Genomic DNA, 19543 nt, shown 5'->3' with positions numbered 1-19543 from the left:
ATTCATCAAATTCATACGTTTCATTATTTACCAAAACACTATCAATAGTCGTCATCGTTAAAATCTCATGACTTAACGAAACATACGGCAACGCCACGGCTCGCTGCCTACATTCACATCGACTGCCTCGACGTTAAGATGGGTGCAAGTTCGGCTTTTTATTTGATGATCCGAGCTGGACTATTGGATGGCACGGAATCGGCGTCGACATTTTTGAAAGATGCGCAGGATGCTAAGAATAATACTCTCGCGGAAGGAATTATAGAAAACTTGGTGTTTGCAGAAAGCAAATCGGTCAGGACATCGACTGTTATTCTAGCAGCTTTTAATGTACTGGCTTCGTTTGCAACGGCAGCCAGTATCCTTTATGATTCTTACTGGGCCTCGAAGCGGTGCAACCCGAAGTTCAAAGCTTCGTAAGTGGGAATTGCTTATATTCTGGTGGGAGGTTACTAAAGTGCGATAGGCAATTCTGCGTTTCGATGATACACCCGGCGGAAACTTTTCCTTTGGTACTATCTATTGGTATTGTAATTCAAGGAATTATCTTTGCTGCAGTTCAAGGAGAGGGACTTAATTCATTATTTACATCCGGATGCAGTATTATCGCTCAATTCATGTGGATTGGTAGGTTTGGATTGATGCTCGTAATACCTCCAATACTAATGGCATTTAGCTCTTTTCATAGTCCCATACATTCAACTTGTCTTCGGTCTCGAATGTGCAATACGATCTTTAAGGAAAACACCATTCCAATCGAGAGGAAAATACGATGTAACAATCTGCTTGGGAACAATCTTGTTAATGTTAATTGGTACTTGGCTTCCAACAAACTTATTTCCGGAAAACAATAGATGCTTTGCTTCATTTCTATGGTTTGTGTCAAAATTTGGAAATTTCGGATTCATTTTATTTTCCGCTGTTGCCGGTCTTCTTATCATCGCTTCGATCATCATCTTTGTCAGGTTATCCAGGACGGCATTGGTAGAGCGAAATCAAAGGATTGCAGCCTCTCGTATGGTATATTATTTACTAATAGGTGTTGTATCATTGGTAATTTCATCCCATTGCTGTCTATATCATTGGCTAATGGGTACAAGAGTTTTGTAATTCCGTATTTTGCTTCCCAAACCATCGGACATGGTGACTTGAAGTTGGCCATGATGGCAACCGTGGTCCTTAACTTATCTGGTTTGATGAACGGTTTGCTCCAATTATTCTTACGATCAAACACTGCAACTGCATCATTTGGGCCAAAAGGCAGGTCCTGTCCTAATAATAAGCATGAGATCAGAATATGGGGACCAAACGAGTTAGCATTTAACAATCAAATAATGGATCCTGTACAGCCGCCGGTGTCTCCCTGGTCAGGAATGGTGAGTCGAGCAGATAGCCAAAAAAGTTCTATATCCCCAACCGACAAAAGCGCCGCCATTAACAAGACGGAGCTCCCTATCCTACAACCGCCGATGTATTCCCCGACGAAGGCGAACTCTCAGCGCTTTAAAGCCATTAGTTCAATAACTTCGACACCAGCACCTCAGACACCGACCGAAAGTTTTCCATCCGAGCACACGAGAAAACAATCATACTCTCTTTTCCCCGCACCAGCTCTCCAAAGTCCCAACACACTATTGCCTCCTCGCATGAACAGATCTGCTTTCGAATCAGTGTACGATATCAGCGACCTTTCAGACCTGGAAGCGCCTCCCTCACTCCAAGGAAAAAGAGGCCATAGAAGAGGCTCTTCTGTAGCTTCATCAGCAACAGTACAAATCGGTATCCGCTTCTCACATGCACCACCACCTCCCGCTGTTCCGGGAATGCTCCCTATCGCCGTCCCATCATCAACTGACAAAGCAAGTGGACTCCCCGCCTCGACTTTTCAAGCCCTCGCTCTCCCCCCGACAACTTATGCTCCCACATCAAAGTTCAACCCCGCCACGCAGACCACGTCTGCTCCACCTAGGATTCTTCTACCTCCAATAAAAACAACAAACCTCGCCAAAAACATCATTCCAATCCCACCTCGCTCACCTTTCAGGCCTTCTGTTGATACAAACACCGCAACTCAACAATTCCCAAAAAGATCAAATCCTTCTCGCATTAACTCTCCGCAACAATCCCCATCCTATATAAACAAAACCCTCCCGGCAACACCCAAACCCATTGCTCCAAAACAACCAGCCATCGAACGTTTAGAACAATCCAAAGCAATCATCCAGCTTAGCCCTACTGTGTACACGCCACCTAAAAGTTTACTGCAAAGAAATGGTTCTGCAAAGGCCGTTCTCCCGGGCTCGGACTTTAACCGCCGAGATTCAAAGTTTGGACAGGCGAGTAGGGATCAATGGATATGATTTACTCTATAAAACAGGAATGACCCCGTTTTACTTCAGTCTGTTTTGCAAAAGGAGAGAGAAAAGAATTATGGCCCAACTAAAGGGACGGAGTTGTTTGAATCTAATTACACCTGCTTGTTTGGGATTTGATATTTTACTTCATTGGTGTTTATTACCGGGATCCTGGGGAACAAAAGAATAGGATGGGTGGATTAAATCACGATTCTACTATGTGGCGTTATATACCGTGATATGTTATTGTCTATCGCAGACAATCGGAAGATATGTCGGATGAAAGGCTATCTCTTTTGAGCTGCGACTTTATATACGCTGTGTTTTTTCTACGATTCTACAGTAGCATAGGAATTTCTTATGATTTCGTTTGGGGTTATGGTTGCAGGTTGACAATAAGGAGAAGAAGAGGTCATGACTTGTGTATATTCTTTATTTGGAAATATGGGATGGAGATGGAGTGTGTAGATATGTTGGGACGAGGTATGAAAGTTACGATTGGATGATGAGTTTGACGTGATGGGTATATTTACACTAAAATGCTGATTTTATTGTACCTCTGCTGAGAAAGAATTGATTATTATGAGATGAAAGTTGCTATGACTATCATCACCACATTTCTATTCCAACAATTTTTCATATTCCCTGTCTTATATTAGCCTACCAAATCCTTCGTCTCATCTCACTCCCATCTTCAAATTCCCCATAATCTCACAATCTCACAACCACAAATTCACGCCCCCCTCATCTCAAAATTAGCTATCCATTTGTTGAACAATGATAGGTGCAACTACCTAGTTTTATCACCTCAGTGGCAATATTCTTGCAGTATTCTAGAACATCCAAACAGAATCCCAAAGAATGTAGAAATATTCGCCACTAAAACGAAAATAGCACGAGGTGTTCATGCAAAGCCGATGTTTCACATTTACTTTGCCACAATTTTCCTTATTTTAGCAACATGTAAATGGGAAATTTTGCGGAAGATTTTGTAGAGAGAGGTAGGAAGATTAGATTATGAATCGTTTACTTGTGAAGGAAGTCCAATGGGTAGATTTCATAATCATATTTACTCCTAGCGAAAGAAAAATCTCACTTCCAAGTTCTTGATAGAAACTGTCTACTTTTCTTTCCATTTCCAACCATGACTGCCGATCACTTCTCCCGTCCCTCTCTCCCATCATTCTCACTATTCTAGAACAAAACTCCTCCCCATACCACTCGACCATTGAACTCACATACCCTACATGTACATCGAATCCCTATTCGCCACGACCACCTGCTATACAATCACAACGTTCGGAACGTCAAAAATGCCGATTGTTCTAGAGTAATTCGCAGCTCTATCCTTATTAAGTTTAGGTTAAGCTTTTTGCTTGTATAGCTTGTTAGCTTTAAGAGGGTTTATGCAGGGGGGATGAGAGTGGAGAATTGTGGAGGAATAGTGGGAATGTGGCTTGTGGAGGGGTTTAGTGGGTAGTAGGAGGGGCATATGGTGAGACGAGGATGGTTTGATGTGAGGGGTTTGAGGATGGAGATTGCCGAGAAAAGGGGCCTTTTATGCTGGGGATATGGGATGAAATGGGGCGAGGGGAATTTGGATGTGGATGTGGGCTCGAGAAGGGGCAAGATTTAAGGAGAGATATTGTTAGATTTGGTGATTAATGCTATGGTTTTGCTATTTATATGAGTAGTCAATTCCCCTATTTTGTATTGCGGTTTGAGCAAAGATGAGTGTTACCCTATCCGATGTATTGGAGAGAAATTTCTCGGTGAGTAGGAAGATAACGTAGAGTGCATCGGTCTAGGAATTGTACTCAAACTTGAGCTCATAAACTAAGGGGTTTGAATAGTACCGCAGGTATTGCATATTGATCTTATAGTTCCCTGTGTGTATACATGATAACTTTGAGGTAATATAACCTGTATCGTTTAGAGCTTAAAGAGATATTACAAGTGGTATCTTTGTCCTTGTCCTGCACAAGATAGGCCCGTATTGCTATCCCCAAGATTATAGTGAGATAGGGATGATATTCAGAGATATGGTTTTCTACTCGGTTTACTTGGTTTAAGACTACGGGATGATATTCCGGAGATTGATAGAGTGCAATATGAACAGCTAGATTAAAGACATTTATTGGGGTTCTGTATAGTTGGAGAGTAACAAATAGTGGTAATTCGGTATACAAATTTAACTAATGAATAAAGGCAAGAGCAAACGGACATGGGAAAGATGTTGGATAATTATTGGGATAGTTGAACAACTAACTTGGTTGACAAGCTTGGGATGGATGTTTTAGTTGTTGATACCAAGCAAACACTTATTTAGCTTTGGGTAACAGCTGAGGCTATAGAGATAGTGTAGCGAAATAGTCTAGGGGACAAATTGTTAGGTGAGTTTGGAAGAGGAAAGGGAAAAGAGCCAGTATGTATCTTGGAGGGTTGGAGCTTGAAAAAAAGTGCACCCTTTGTCTTCTTACACCGGTTATTGAAAATTCTTCTAGGTATCGAGACTTATCTACTAAGGTCTTATTTAGCACTGGTTATGATAAACCAGGCCATCTAAATACAATTGTGTTATTTAAGGGATTCTAATCACTGAAGTTCTCTGATGTTCGTAGGAGTAGATCCAGTACCTTAAAACTATTGATTGTAAAAATCAGATTAAATATACCAGATTGGTTACAATTGATAGAGTAATTTCTATGCATAAATCTGTCTCGGTAGAAGGATCATTATACTCAAGCTAGACTATTGGAAAGACCAAACTCAAAGTGAGGTGCACTCGCTCAGTAATCACTGGTTAAATTAACAGAAATGAATATTTAGAGGTGTGTAAAATGTGCCTTCCTTGAATAACATCATATTTCTTTCCTATCTGGAAGGTTACTGCCAATTTGACATGTTTATCTACCTTCCCACTTCTCAGCCACAAAAGTCCAGTTCAAATTTATTCGTCAAGAACACTTTTCGGACCATCCTATTTTTGATTGATTCATGACTTAGAATTGGCTTCGTATTTTTCTAAATCAAACTTCTACAATGACGACACAATCACAAAATGGAGGGATACACGTTCCATGCCCTGGAGATATGGACTACGGAGAAGTACAGTCTGTACTGCGTCCGGTGCGGCTCCCACTTGGCTGTGTCCTGGAAAATCGGGCCTTGAAGACTGAATCGTATGAGTCCAAAGTTCTTTTTAAGACTTCCTTGGTATTCTTACAAATGGTTCTTGACTCTCTCGAGTCCAAAGATCTTGCAAGTTTCGCACTTTTAAACAGAGAATGTCGTCAACTAGCTCGCTCCCGTCAATTTTGTGCCGTTAGTATTGACATCAGTCCTCGCTCATGGGGTATTGTAAAGATTTTGTGTCACGAACGTCTGGAGCGCGAAAAGAGTAATAATGGCGTGGTATCGTTCCCAACTTTAGGTGCCTGTATTCGCGGTATTTCTGTAAAGATCCAGGACAACTTCACTGGAATGCCAATAAAGGACCCGTCTTTGGAGCATAGACTAGACTGCCCACAAACGTACCGTGTACCTTTGGGAGATTACAACGAAAGAGCAATTTATGATATACCTTTCGAGTTGCGGAAAATTCTCTGTTGCCAATGGACATTACCATATCTTGAAACCTTGAAATGGAACCTGAACTATTGTTTTGATAATTCACTTGTCAGGGCGCTGGCACGCCCCAGTCTACAGAATCTTATACTTTTCGACGTTAGTGTGGATAAAATGCTCGCGGCGATTCATCATCGACGTGTAACTCTTCGCACACTCTTTGTGAAACCTCATCAAACAGATATAGAAGGCAGAACGTATCCGCTTTGTCTTCTTCTACTAGAACATTCTGCTCCTACAATTGAATGTCTGGTTTGGCATGGCCTCGGTGTCATTGATTGTCATCTATGCTTACGTGCCAAGCTCCTTTTCCCTCAATTATGCAATTTATACCTGAGGCAAGCAAGTCCGAGCATTTCTATCCTCACCAGTCTTTTACAATCGGAAAAGCTCAGGAATTTGCGAATTGATTATGTTAGGCCTATGAATGACACATTACGAAACTTCTTCGACACATACGGCCGTATAGAGACTTTGGAAACATTTTCGTTTTCAACACCTCATGTAGGTTTCTTGAGAGCGAACAACCAATTGTCCAACATCAATTTCGATTCTACACGTGCTGGGCGAGACTCCATTAAGGAATCTGTCATGGTATTAGAAATTCTTGATAGTTCACAGTTCAATAATCTTACCTCTCTTGGAATACAATTTTCAAAGAAAGAGGAAGATTTTCCGAAAACAGCCCTTACGCTTATTGGCCGTCTGACCCAGCTCAAACAACTTCTCATTTCGAATGACGGCGGCATATTTGCTCCAGCCACTGATCATGATATGATCTTGAACTCCTTAAATCTTCTGGTAAAGCTCGAGAAGGTTGTCATCGAAGGAGATGTTTATCAACCCGATAGTTATCATCGCCCTGTTCAGTACTATACAGCTACATATGCAAGCGACAAGGACACATTTGATAAAAATATGTCTGAAGAAGAAATCTCTAAAGCGAAGTCTGATCCTAAAGCGGGAAAGCCATACTGGCAATTAAGACATGGTGCAAAAATGAGGAAAATAACTATAAAATACAAGGAGCGTTTCCAGCAACTGAAGTTTCTTTATGTGGGTAAAGGAGCATTTTGTTTTGCCTCCGAGACAGATCAAACTCCCTGGCAGGTCTATTCTTCATCAAAATTGACATTTGATTTCTTTACAGGAGAGATGTTTCATATGGCACCATGGGACAGATTGCACGACGGGTGGACTTGACGTCTTTGAGGATTTTAAGCTCTTGAAAACCTAGTTTATAAAACATTCGATAAATTATAATTCAACGAAAGATCGTTGCATACATTCCCACTTAAAGTTTCCTTGAACCAAACGCTTGAATACTAGTCTAACCAGAGCATCTGGTAGTTCAGGGCGCTATCCAGAGTTGGGGATGTCATTGCTAAACATACCTCGACAAAGACTTATACCTGTCTTCAGTGGCACTCGAAAAGTAAGAAATTCATCAGGAATGTAGAAGAAACTAGACCTTAACATGATTGAATAGTGCTTCGGAGAAAATCAGTATTTCAGCACCACACTCGTGGTGGCAGCAGAATTCAGTTCTTTCCTGGTGAATCGATATCTGAGTTGACTTACAACGACGCCTTCTGAGGTTCCCGCACTGTATCTTCTGAACTACAGTTTATGTCTAAAAGCGTTAATATAAGAATTTTACTTGTTATCTTGGCATTCATATCATTGATAAGCTATTTGCCTGTAAATTAGATACCTTTTCGTTGACTTTTGTTATTGATTATGATTTTTATTTAATATTGTCGAGGATATAATATGATGTAGAAAAGATATTGAATGCCCGCCCCTGTACATATCTCAAGGTAGTACAGGAAGTACTACGTTTTCTTTCTTTTGCTTTTTTTCTTGTGTCACCCCGTACATCCTTCTCATGCAGTGCAATCTTCTCCAGATTTCCAAGTTGTTAACTCTCCTTCAAAGAAGTTATGTCTATCTTTATTGATATTGAAAGAGTACGAGAGCAGGCAGAACTCTTAACGCTCTCTCGCTGTTCCTTCATTCTCGGCACCGGTACTGTCCCGTTCCGTGGCGGCGGGTGTTTGGTGTATGCTCTTCAGGACCAAAATCAAACGAAGATTGGAATCCGCATACCACATGCGGGATGGTTCGCTCCCGGCGAAGTCGGAGGGGAAGTTTATTTTCGAAAATCTCTTGAGGAAAAAATTGTTTGCGGACTCCAAAAAATGATCGCATTCAATGATGAATATGAAAATCATTTGGGACATCCTTGGATTGCTTTCCTTTGGATCGACGGCCAAACCTTGAAATGATCTGTTTCGCAACCGAAGCAACAGTTAAGACGGATGGCTCTCATGGAGGGAATAACACGGATCAGTGTTGATTTTCTCCAAGTTCAAGAGCTCGGTATTACTACAACAGTATGTTTGGGATTACTGACTAACTTTTTCAAGGCTGCTCTGTAAGAACATGGAGGAAAACGAAAATAACTCGAAAGATCAAGAGAGTGGAATCTAGGGCCTTGCAAGGTGCGAATTTGCTGAAAGATTGTGAATATCAGGAGCGATTGATAGATCGATACCTACCACTTCAATGCGAGGAAGTACCTCATGTGCTAGTCCACAATGATCTCTGTGGAAACAACATAATTGTTAACGAGAAGGCTGAATTGCAATGGTATAGTCAGAATGAATCCTTCAAGCAGAGTATGTCTAATCAAACATAATAGTGTCATTGATCTTGGCCAGGCAGAAATGCTACTAATAGCACTCGCAGCTGTTTATCCACCATTTCTCACACACGATCCGACCCTGGAAGGTCAGGAGATCAATTGGGCTGCGAGAGATACGGAAACTATGCAACGAGATCGTGCCTTCTATCTTGGCTGTATTCGCGAATTGGCGCTAGCGAAAGGGGGGCTGGTGGAGGAATATTATACGAACTTGGCTAGAAAGGACGAGATTGATAAGTACTGGTGGTTTGTTGCTGCAACCTCCAAATCGATGCATAAGGCCATGGTAGCTTGCAATTGGAAACCACCGGTAAAGTATCGATAGTATTTCCTCTATTTTTCCCGACCAGCAATAAATATTTCTTGCACTTGAAAGCATCTTTCGCTGCATTTTTAAAGGAACGATTATTCTCATGCACTCGCCACAGTTTTTCTTATGTGTCGCCACCTTTTCATTTTGTAGAGTTCACTCCAGAACTTTGCCTAATTACTATATTAGATTCACAAACGAAACAAAAAAACTTCCTCCCACACCTATCACAAACTCTTCGGCGGCCTGGTAATCCCCGTCAAATAATCTCCATTAAGCGTTTTAAAAACTTTTCCTAGCCCCTCATGACTATAATCCTTCTCATTCCACATATCTTTATGATAGAAAACTTTTTCCTCATCTCCTTCTTTGACGAGTTTTAAGCTTACAAGACCTAATTATTTCGTGTAACTTAATATTTTATACACTCTAGAACCAGGGGTAGAAATTCGATACGGGAACTTCAGGGAGAAAATACATACTATCAACACTCTTAGCTTTAGGTGAAAGTTTCGGCTTGTATTCTTGTCGTAACTTAAATACTATTTCGTCATCTGAGCATTTAACGATTTCGGTAGCGAGAGTTTTGGTCGAGGCCATTATCATAGGAATTCCTATCAATTCCACATATTAGTCTTTTTCTCCTCTCCTTAATCCTTTCTCTCCACCATCCCTTCCCCTTTCTACACCCCTCTCCCCCCACAAAAGAATCAACTCACCATACCACTACCCCGCAATCTTAAACCTATCATCACAATAACATAACTCCACGGATCATCATAAATCGCCTTCTCAGCATAAACACGCATATCCATTTCTCCCGTTCCTCCTTCTACACAACTACCGCTATACAGCGATGTAATACTATTAATAACTTTTTGACGTGTAGGAGAAAGAGGAATGGAGGTGGAGGGATCAGGTGTGTAGTTTACTTGGTTTGGGTTTGAGGGGGTGGAGGTCAAAGCGATGGGGTTTGGGTGTGGTTCGTGGTGGGTGGCGGGTGTGGTTGTTGAGTGGCCTGTTGACATTTTTTTGTATTGGGGTGTTATTTTGTGGATTTGTACAGTATTTTGGGATGTATAAGATAGGCAGTGTAAAATGAGATTGCTAATCTTATAAATATTATAGAAGAATGATGATATACGACTTTACGTATTGTTCAAAGATATTGATCCCAACTCGTGACGTCATCGATTGAGCGCATTGAAGTCATTCAGGTACCGCTTAATAACCCTTCGACTATCAACCAACATACTGTGATTCACTTCTAAGACAAAGCGAGGCATTGTACTAAAAGCTTATCTGCACGTCTACACAAATCCCTGATGCTCCCTGAATTCACATTTTGAAAAATAAAATGTATCTTGTTCAAATACCAACTTGGAACATTTTTATCAATTCCACGCTCTGCCATTCTCTGCAAAGCTTTGAAGCTTGTCGCTTGACTTTAAACTCAAATCTAGTAGAAAGCAGTAAGAAAAGCACATAAATTCAGCACCCTCAATAAATCAAGTCAAGACTATTGGTGCACCCTGGACGATTCATATTTTCTTACTTAATTAGATATTAGTAAAGCCATATTGGCGATTACTAAATAAGAATATTTCTGATATTAGATAATCCAAACCCAGTCAACGAGGTCTATGTATCCCCTTCATGTACTCCCGTCCCTAAAAGACCATGTAACGCTAGCCACTGACTATACAATCTGTATATAGTCTGTATGCAGTTCCTAACTCCAGCGCCGTCATAATTCACGTCCTAGATCTCATCGCATTATCATTCATCATAAATATTACCGAACTGGTATTTCCCAAGCAACATGATTCTCTTCATCCTCTTCCCATTCTAATTGATCTTCTTCATCCATTAATGCCATTCGTACGAATCTCTGGACCCAAAGCTGATTTGCTGCATTTTGACCAGGATTCTCCTCAACAACATCCATGCCACCTCGGCCTCGGCCTCGTCCAGCTGGCTGTCGTTGACCTTCTTGTCCATTCAAACGACCAGCACGAGCACGTGGAGCACCATTACCACGACCGTGGTTCTGTCGATGCCTTCTATTAGGCTGTCCATGTTGGGCTTGTGGAGCATCGGGAACTGCGGGTGCAGGCTGTGCCACTGGACGGGGCTGATTCAACCGTAAAACTAAAGGGGCTTGTCGTTCTACTTCCTCTCTCTCGCCTTGCTCTATCTCTTCTTCAAGCTGCAGAGCCTCCGGCTCTTCTTCCTCAAAGTCAGGTGCCTCGAATTCCTCTTCTTCAAAAACCATAATATTGGCCTCCTGCACTCCACCATTGTAACCGCGTCCAACGTCGTCTCCATCACCAGCTTCAAGCTCCCAAAGTCGTTGGAAACAGCCAGCAGTTTCTTGATTGAAATGCTTGTAAGGATTTTGAGGTTCCAGCCAAGCCGAACATAGATAACAGAAATGAGAGTTGCATTTGAAACAGATCATATGGTTGCATCCGTGCGTTTTCTGTACTGGAGCTGCACATGTAGGGCAAGGTGTAGTATGAAGTTGCATGTATTCCAACGAAGCTTTTTCCTCTTCAGAAAGCTCTTCATTCTTTCTCTTTGGAGCGCATAATTTGAACTCCCCATGCCAGCCCTGTCCACATCGACTGCAGAATGCATAAGAACAGTCCTCACAGATTGCGAGAAGGTCCGCCCCTGAAGCATACCCTTTACCCTTCTCTTTTATCTCCGTATCGGGTTCATCGTCAGAACTACCATCATCCTCGAGACCTTCTGGCTTACGATATTTCTTTGACCTGGCGGCCCCATCACACCAAGCCCTTGGACAGTACACGGTATTTTTATCGGATTCCAACTGAGCTTTATGCTTCAATTTGACAAAACGTGTGACAACATCATGTTCAAGAGGTATTTGAAGGAGTTCGCTGGGACTCAGTTGAGTTTTCGGCTTTCGAGTCTTTTTGGTGCATCTTTCGGCTCGCTCCTTTGCGCAGTTCGGGGCCAGACAACGAACTAATATTAGGTCACCCTCTTTGATCGCATTGTTGTAGAAATCTTGCAAACATTCAACGCAAAAGACGTGTCCGCAATCGATCATTTTATGGCAGGCGGAACCTTTTTTCGGATCTGAATACAAGTCAGCAAATGAAAATTATAAGGACCAAGGAGTACAATACCAAGACAGACACCACAATCATAAGTTCCCTTATTAAATGCTGATTGTATAGATTTTATATCAAAATCGAGCAAGGCGATCTTATCATCTTGTCGCATTTCTAATATTTTGCCCTCTTCTCCATAACCAAAAGCATTCTCAGCTCCTTGTTGTAGAGAATCAATGTATGCAAAGACTACCAAGTCACGACCCATTTCTTCCCACATGCGGACTCCGTCGGCCTCAAGTTCGTCAAGGCGGGCTTGGGGAAGCCATGCCGGTGTTGTGGAGAGTTCAAACTTCGGGGGGCGGGTTTCTGGATAGCCTTCTGGCAAAGTAATATGTAGTTGTAGCGACGGTAGATAGGTGACTTCGTGCGACTCGGTATTATTAACTTGAGGGTTCTTGCTAGCGTTTCCTTCCTCGTTGCCTGAACTCGTAGACAGTGGCGGGGTAGGGATGTCCAGCACGGCATCGGATGCAGTGGGAAATGCGATTGTGACCGGTTTACGAGGGTTAACGGGTAATTCAATGGATGCGTGAAACGGATCAGTGGGATTGAACTCAATTTCGGGAAAGATGGCGGCAACGCAATCAAACTCCTCTGTTCGCTGGTCCTCCATCTTTATAAACGATAGCACAACAACCGATAGAAGAAGATTGATAAAAGGACGAGCTTCTGCTTCGTGGAGGGGAGGAAATTAGACCACCGAGGTCATAAATATGAGCGAAATGGCCCAGACATTCAAGCTTCACACACTTGAAATTAGTGACTGGAAGGAGGGAATTTTCACGGTGGCGATGATGTGTGATAATTCGATTACGATGAATAAGTAAAGGAGTGAATGGTTTCAATTAAATCAGCAAACCATTTTAGAGAGCTGGTTTAAATAAAAATGTTATGCCGCTTTAACAAATTTTCCGATACGGTGGGGCTACCCAAATAAGGCTCGGGTGGCCAAGCCAAGGTCCAGAGCTTGCACGAAGTATAATACTAGCTCCGTAGGTAACTCAATACCGCCAGCAGAACATTGATGGACCAGCATAGATAATGCCGTACCAAATTCGATTCATCAAATTCCTCCGGTAACGAACTTTGCGCGTGAGATAGAGAAGATTGTCACAAAGGAGTGGGTGGGAATTGTTTCAAATCTCAGCGAGCCAGATCAATAAGATGGCAGACACCCCATTAGCCTCACTCTCCTTGACACATGTTCATTATGTATGTGCCGTCTCTCATTCCCATACGAACGAACTATGCTAACTGTCTTAGGATCCTAATGATCCGGTCTCCTACTTTTGCGCATGGCTCGCTCTCGTACCCCAAGGACTCTGCGTCGTATATGCCACCCTCATTTGGTCGACACGCGAAATTGAGATTCTCATGATGTTTGGTGGGCAAATGGCCTGTGAAGCCTTGAACTTCATTCTGAAACGTATATTGAAGGAGGAACGCCCCAAGCAAATGCATGGAAAGGGTTATGGAATGCCATCCTCCCACTCTCAATTCGTGGCTTTCTTCTCCATAAGCTTGACATTGTTTTTGCTTTTTCGACATGTTCCAAAAAAGCCAACACCGTCACATACACCACTAAGTATCACGGCTCGAATTGGACTATCTGGACTAGTTTTGATCAACGCTGGATTGGTGGCTTGGAGCAGAACCTATCTAAACTATCACACACCGAAACAGGTAATCGTCGGCTGTATTGCTGGAACTGGAAGTGCTATATCGTGGTTTTTATTGACCACTGCTGTCAGGAAGTCGGGATTACTTTCTTGGATTTTGGATTTATCGGTGACGAGATTATTCAGGATGAGAGATTTAGTCGTGGAGGAAGATTTATGCCAGGCTGGGTGGGAGAAGTGGGAAGTGAAGAATGCATCTTTGCAGCCATCCATCAATGGCAAGAAAACTCGCTGATTGCTGAAGATACGTGTCAGTCATAATGTCATAATTATAGCCTCGATATATATTATCCCGTCAAACCTATCGTCCCTCCGAATGAATTTCCATGATTCCCACAGATGTAATACCTTAAAGAGATATGGACCAAAAATGATCTGGCCATCTGTTTAACATTCTAGGATTTTAATCTGGAAAGAAGAAAATTCCTGCCTAATCACAGTCCAAACCTCAGGTAGTCCAGCATCCAGGTCATGATTTTTAAATGAAATCTTGTACCATCTTTCTATCATAGGACGAGATACGACTACTAGACGTTAGTGTAACAGCTGCCCGGACGTACTTACGACCAATGCTTTCATAGGGCTTCCCGGACGTTGCTTGCAAGCGATTCTATCTGCCCTATTGCTATTTGTGATCGAACAACCACCAAAATGGGCCTTTGTACTGATACGGGGCCACCTGCAGGTACGTATATGAAGTCGAAGGCCCAGTCAGCCTGCTCAGAATTAGGGCCGACATGCACTGATAACGCAATTAGGAAGCCGAATTGTAGATAAATTCCAGACCTCGAAATGTGCCCCTGAATCTATCTCGAAATCATATTAGATGTTGAGCCTATCTCATCGACAAGCCAACCAGGAACCTGCTTGGAATAATTTTTCCATGCGATACGACGAGAGCCGGATCAACAAATGGTGAATGTCCTAATATTTCAATCGGTAACTAACATTATACCCTATTTGATTATCTCCATTGTTGACAAGGTCTCGAAAAGCTAAGTGTGGAAATACGCTGCTGCAGGACGAGAAGAGGTTAGAACTATGCAACCCTGTATCCCGGCGTATCTAACGGGAACCAACGATCAATGCAAGTGTTGCAGCAGGCATAGACACGCCTCTCAATATTATGTATATGCGGACAATGCAGAAACGTTACAGCGGTGATATGTCACCTAGAGAAGTGCTTTCAACACGTATGGCTGCGGGACTTTCTCTCGAAATTCATCCCACCATCAAAGATGTGAGCGAAGTATATTCGACTGACTAATTTCACATCAAGTTCGAAGTTATTTCGAATGATTACGCAATCTAAGTCTAATATCATTCATTGTTCAGGCTCGATATTACTTATCGTCGGTTATGCGCTATCTACCAGGGTTGAATATGATAAGCCTTTTTGCTTTCCCCTCTTTGCCAGTCTGAACAAACCACCTTTACTAGCTACCATCACATGTTGGACAGATGTTTAATTCCTGACAGTTCGACGGCTTTTATCTGGCCTACGTCACTCTTCTAAATTAAAATTTGGTAAGTATTTCCATGTAGCCAGCCCGGAGTTACATAGATCGATTTGTCATATTTCTGTTTGGTAGAGTTTCATTACTTCCCTTATCAAATGCACTCTACTGTCGTGAAACAACAGTTGGACAGCAGTGTACATAACACCTTCTATTTCGATTACCAGATGCATACAGTGCATGCTCAAGTTGCTCAAGTCTCAGTGGACAGGAGCCGATTGATCAAATGAGTTCCATTTCCGATCGAGACCCATGCCTCAATTGAGATTATTCAGAGCAACATATATACCACACATTTGGTCAAACCCTTGCATTTGGTCGAGATTCGCAATTGTTATCTAGACTTGCTGGGTCTTGAGAATCTCTTTTCATGTCATTTCGAATCAAGCAACTACCGACATGCATTGCCATCGGCTGGGCCCTCGACAACCCATCAGCCTCCAGAAAGGATGCATCCATGTGCAATCAAAGCTTTTTACTAAAACGATTATCTCATTGTAATTTCTATAAGACGATTGATACTCAAGTCATTGCAGCCTAAATCCTAGCAAGTTCTGTACTTCTGGCGCGTATGCGTAGTATTGCATGCAGAATCACTTCATCGATATGCATCCATAAAGAAATAGTAGTAAAGATCCTAGATATTGAACTTTTAGCTAGGCTTCACTTTGACTTTGAAAATGTGCTCTGTCCAATTATCTCGTGCTATTGCGCTAGTGTAGAGCCTCTTCTGTCCACAAACGGTCCTTCTCAACCCCTCTTCATGGCTATACGACGTTACCTACAGCGAGAAGACTACGAGCATTTGTTTGGAATCCAAGTATCAGACTCAGAATCTCAAATCCAGGCGAAATTCGGCCGTTGTAGTATCTTTCTCGATATTGTGAGCTGCGATTGTCGAGAGCGGTCAGGGACAAGTGAAGTATAAAGTCCCTCTGTGAGTACTTGTCTTATATGCCAAGAGAGTGCTCACCCAGAGTTAGATCCTCCTCAAAAACACGAAGAATGCTTATCAAATATCCTTTGCTGTCATTTGCCGTTGCTGTATATGGAGTTACTTTACCAGATAGTGACTTGGTAGGCAGAAGCACCAATGACACTATATTGTATACAAATGTCAATACCGTCAACAGGGCATTCGTCGTTGAATTTGGAAAAGAAATCAGTACCTCTCTTTCCGGACGAGATCGCCGCAACATCTTCCACAAGCGGGCGGCGTCAATTAGCTACAATATTCGCCACGAATTTGATTCGACAGCTTTCACCGGGCTCTCAATATCTGTCACACAAAGTGGCACCGATGAAGAACTGCAACTACAGCTCCTAGAAATCCCTGGAGTAACAGGTGTCTGGCCAGTTTATGAGGTTCCTCGACCTGGTACATTTTCCAATCTGACGAACTCCGAGAACACCAGTGTAGATATTTCTTCTCTAGGAAAAAGACAGACAAAAGGAACCACGACAGGAAATTTGGCGTCCGCTCTCGAAATGGGTGGTATTGATAAGTTACATGCGAAAGGTATCAAAGGTAAAGGAATCAAGATCGGGATTGTAGATACCGGGGTCGATTATCGCCATCCAGCACTAGGTGGCGGTTTTGGACCCGGTTTCAAGATTGCGGGTGGATACTCTTTTGTGAATGATAACGGAGTTTTAGGGAATAGCCCTGACCCTTTATCCACATGTATCACTGGAGGACACGGAACCCACGTATCGGGTGAGAACAGCCCTTCTCTTGCCCTTCCTCATGGCTAACTAATTACTTGTAGGTATTCTCGGAATGGATCCAATTTCTGGAGATGGTTACTTCCCAATCAGCGGCGTCGCTCCGGAGGCTAGTCTTTATATGTACCGTACCTTTGATTGCGCAAATGCAGGCGGCAGCGACACAATTATGGCCGGCATGCTGAAAGCACAAGGTGATGGCGTCGATATTATTAGTATGTCCCTTGCGATTGGAACGGAGTGGCCTTCGACCCCAGATCCATTGGCTTCTGTTGTACAAAGTATTACGCAAGCCGGCATTGCTGTGATTGTAGCAGTTGGCAACGATGGTTCTGCAAGTCAATATTCCACAGAGCTATTTGCGGCAGATTATCCTGCCGTAGATCCTAGCGCTATTGCTGTGGGAGCTATTGCGAACAAATTCTTCCCTCTTGTGTATCCGGCCGTTGACTCCACCAATGCCAGTCTAGGTTACGCATCTGTCTGGCCTCTTAACGTGACTGGTCCTGTTCATGTTTACCTCCTTTCCGATGGTTGTGATAGCGGAACATGGACCAATGCCCTCAACACTGTGAATGAAAGTGGTCTTCTCAATTCCACAATTTTCGCCTTTGAGGCATTCAAAACAATTAGTTACTGCAATCCAAATGAGATTGCCTCGGCTTGGAGTTCAAGTACAGTACTACCTCTCTATGTTATGGGTTTCAATTCAGACATTGGAAATCCATATTTACTCGAATACAACGTCTTCAGTCCTTCCTTCTTTGGCGCAATACAGTACATAAATCTCAACACTGACGATGGAGCGACTCTTGTCAATAATTATGGTCTTGCTGGAGGTTTCCCGAGCTATACTTTGATCTTCACGGGAGATAAGTACACGAGCCCTCCTCAGCACTCAGGAGGTTTGGTTGATTACTACTCTAATTTCGGGCCAAACTATTTCACTTATGATTTGAAACCACAAATCTCTGCGCCTGGTGGACACATTCTTTCAACCTATCCTCTGGGACCGACTTCCAACTACGCGATTTTATCAGGAACATCCATGGCTACTCCCTATGTTGCAGGATGCTTTGCTCTTCTCAAATCTCAGTTTCCCAGCGCTAGCATATCCCAAATATTGAATTTACTACAAGTCACAGCGACGCCGGTCAATTGGGTCTGGGATAGCACAATTCTTTCCGCGACAGCACAACAGGGTGCCGGTCTTATAAATGCACATGATGCTATCTTTGCGCAAAGCGTGATTTCACCTGGACAAATCGTTCTTGGTGATGATAGTACTCATACTGTTTTTGGAGCTGCAAATATCACGATTGAGAATACTTCAGGATCCAGCAAAACTTATACTTTATCTCATGTTGGTGCCGGTTACACAGATGGTCAATTGTCTGGTCAAGACTCTAACCAAATTGCCCTCTATGGAACAGGTGTATTCCCAACTCCTACTGTCACCCTCGCAAGCGGTGAATCTAAGACCGTCGATTTCTCCATCACTCCACCTACCGGCGTCGTTGCATCGAATCGTCCCGTCTTCGGTGGCTTTATCAAAATCACCTCTTCCGCGGGTGAGACGTACACTGTCCCCTATATTGGTCCTCCTTATTCCATGTATAACACATCATACATCTCCGTTATCCAAGTTGCCGGTTTTGACGCCGCAGGATTACCCGAAAAAGATAACGGATTCCTACAAATCAACCCCACTAGGCAATATGGAATAGCTGCCAATATACCGCAACAATATACACTTGCATTTCGATTCGATCTCTTGCCCGCCAATACCAACATTACTGCTCATACAAATGCCTTTAAGACGCCCCAGTTATTCTCCTACTATTCTTCAAAATCTACTCCTAAATCTTCAATTTTTGGACACCCATCTTTTGGAACCTATACGAATCGTTCGGCAACTATTGCAAGTGGTGCTATTCAACCGGGTAATTATATACAATATTGGACGAATGCACAAGTTACTGGTGATGATGGGGTGAGTTATAATGTGGGTGATGGTGATTATCGATTTTTCGCTAGTGTATTGAGGTGGGGTGGGCAGGAGGGAAAGATTGAGGATTATGATACGTGGTTGGGACCGGTTATGAGATTTAATACGAGTTTCGCGGGATAATGAGGATTGTAATGTTTGTTCCTTAGTGGGCTATAGGGATGTGGTTTCTATATATGATTGTGATCGTGGATGAGATAGTTTCACACAGCCAGGGGATTTTTGCATGGAAGGGACATTTTTATTTGTTTTATAAGTCGTCATAGAAGAAATTTGTGTAAGGTTGTAATTTTGCTGAGCAACAAGGTCCAATGATAGTATAATGGAAAAGTACGTATATGGCTATACTCATCTCAAGCGCCCATTTTCTTGCCCTTCAAATATATATTCCCTCGTTGAACTCATTCTGCTCTGCTTGGGGACTATCCAAATATTTAAATTGCTACACCATCCAACATAACAAAACGCAA

At 42.6% G+C, this 19543-nt stretch overlaps 8 protein-coding genes across 8 annotated transcripts; 6 read left to right on the top strand and 2 right to left on the bottom strand.

The window, feature by feature from the left end:
• Positions 1 to 138: 138 nt before the first annotated feature.
• On the top strand, positions 139 to 2360 carry SS1G_09067 (hypothetical protein; the record flags this gene model as incomplete). Its single annotated transcript, XM_001590252.1, has 5 exons — positions 139 to 416; positions 467 to 627; positions 855 to 875; positions 1350 to 1376; positions 1537 to 2360. The coding sequence occupies 5 exons, from the start codon at positions 139 to 141 to the stop codon at positions 2358 to 2360; spliced, it is 1311 nt and encodes a 436-aa protein (XP_001590302.1).
• Positions 2361 to 5582: 3222 nt separating this feature from the next.
• On the top strand, positions 5583 to 7184 carry SS1G_09066 (predicted protein; the record flags this gene model as incomplete). The annotated part of the gene is made up of 2 exons (XM_001590251.1): positions 5583 to 6080; positions 6372 to 7184. The coding sequence occupies 2 exons, from the start codon at positions 5583 to 5585 to the stop codon at positions 7182 to 7184; spliced, it is 1311 nt and encodes a 436-aa protein (XP_001590301.1).
• Positions 7185 to 7924: 740 nt separating this feature from the next.
• On the top strand, positions 7925 to 9013 carry SS1G_09065 (predicted protein; the record flags this gene model as incomplete). The annotated part of the gene is made up of 4 exons (XM_001590250.1): positions 7925 to 8043; positions 8335 to 8377; positions 8518 to 8662; positions 8733 to 9013. The coding sequence occupies 4 exons, from the start codon at positions 7925 to 7927 to the stop codon at positions 9011 to 9013; spliced, it is 588 nt and encodes a 195-aa protein (XP_001590300.1).
• Positions 9014 to 9600: 587 nt separating this feature from the next.
• Positions 9601 to 10026, bottom strand: SS1G_09064 (hypothetical protein; the record flags this gene model as incomplete). Its single annotated transcript, XM_001590249.1, has 2 exons — positions 9601 to 9612; positions 9718 to 10026. 2 exons carry the CDS (start codon positions 10024 to 10026, stop codon positions 9601 to 9603), a joined length of 321 nt encoding a protein of 106 aa, XP_001590299.1.
• Positions 10027 to 10793: 767 nt separating this feature from the next.
• SS1G_09063 (hypothetical protein) lies at positions 10794 to 12757 on the bottom strand (the record flags this gene model as incomplete). The annotated part of the gene is made up of 2 exons (XM_001590248.1): positions 10794 to 12106; positions 12157 to 12757. 2 exons carry the CDS (start codon positions 12755 to 12757, stop codon positions 10794 to 10796), a joined length of 1914 nt encoding a protein of 637 aa, XP_001590298.1.
• A 551-nt stretch (positions 12758 to 13308) lies between these two features.
• Positions 13309 to 14058, top strand: SS1G_09062 (hypothetical protein; the record flags this gene model as incomplete). The annotated part of the gene is made up of 2 exons (XM_001590247.1): positions 13309 to 13356; positions 13408 to 14058. The coding sequence occupies 2 exons, from the start codon at positions 13309 to 13311 to the stop codon at positions 14056 to 14058; spliced, it is 699 nt and encodes a 232-aa protein (XP_001590297.1).
• A 416-nt stretch (positions 14059 to 14474) lies between these two features.
• On the top strand, positions 14475 to 14987 carry SS1G_09061 (predicted protein; the record flags this gene model as incomplete). Its single annotated transcript, XM_001590246.1, has 2 exons — positions 14475 to 14508; positions 14845 to 14987. 2 exons carry the CDS (start codon positions 14475 to 14477, stop codon positions 14985 to 14987), a joined length of 177 nt encoding a protein of 58 aa, XP_001590296.1.
• A 1358-nt stretch (positions 14988 to 16345) lies between these two features.
• On the top strand, positions 16346 to 19196 carry SS1G_09060 (hypothetical protein; the record flags this gene model as incomplete). Its single annotated transcript, XM_001590245.1, has 2 exons — positions 16346 to 17057; positions 17110 to 19196. 2 exons carry the CDS (start codon positions 16346 to 16348, stop codon positions 19194 to 19196), a joined length of 2799 nt encoding a protein of 932 aa, XP_001590295.1.
• Positions 19197 to 19543: the final 347 nt, after the last annotated feature.

This window comes from Sclerotinia sclerotiorum, genomic scaffold (assembly GCF_000146945.2).
Source record: "Sclerotinia sclerotiorum 1980 UF-70 scaffold_12 genomic scaffold, whole genome shotgun sequence".
In the NCBI taxonomy this organism is placed as follows: Eukaryota; Fungi; Ascomycota; class Leotiomycetes; order Helotiales; family Sclerotiniaceae; genus Sclerotinia; species Sclerotinia sclerotiorum.
This window is presented reverse-complemented; position numbering and strand designations above follow the sequence as displayed.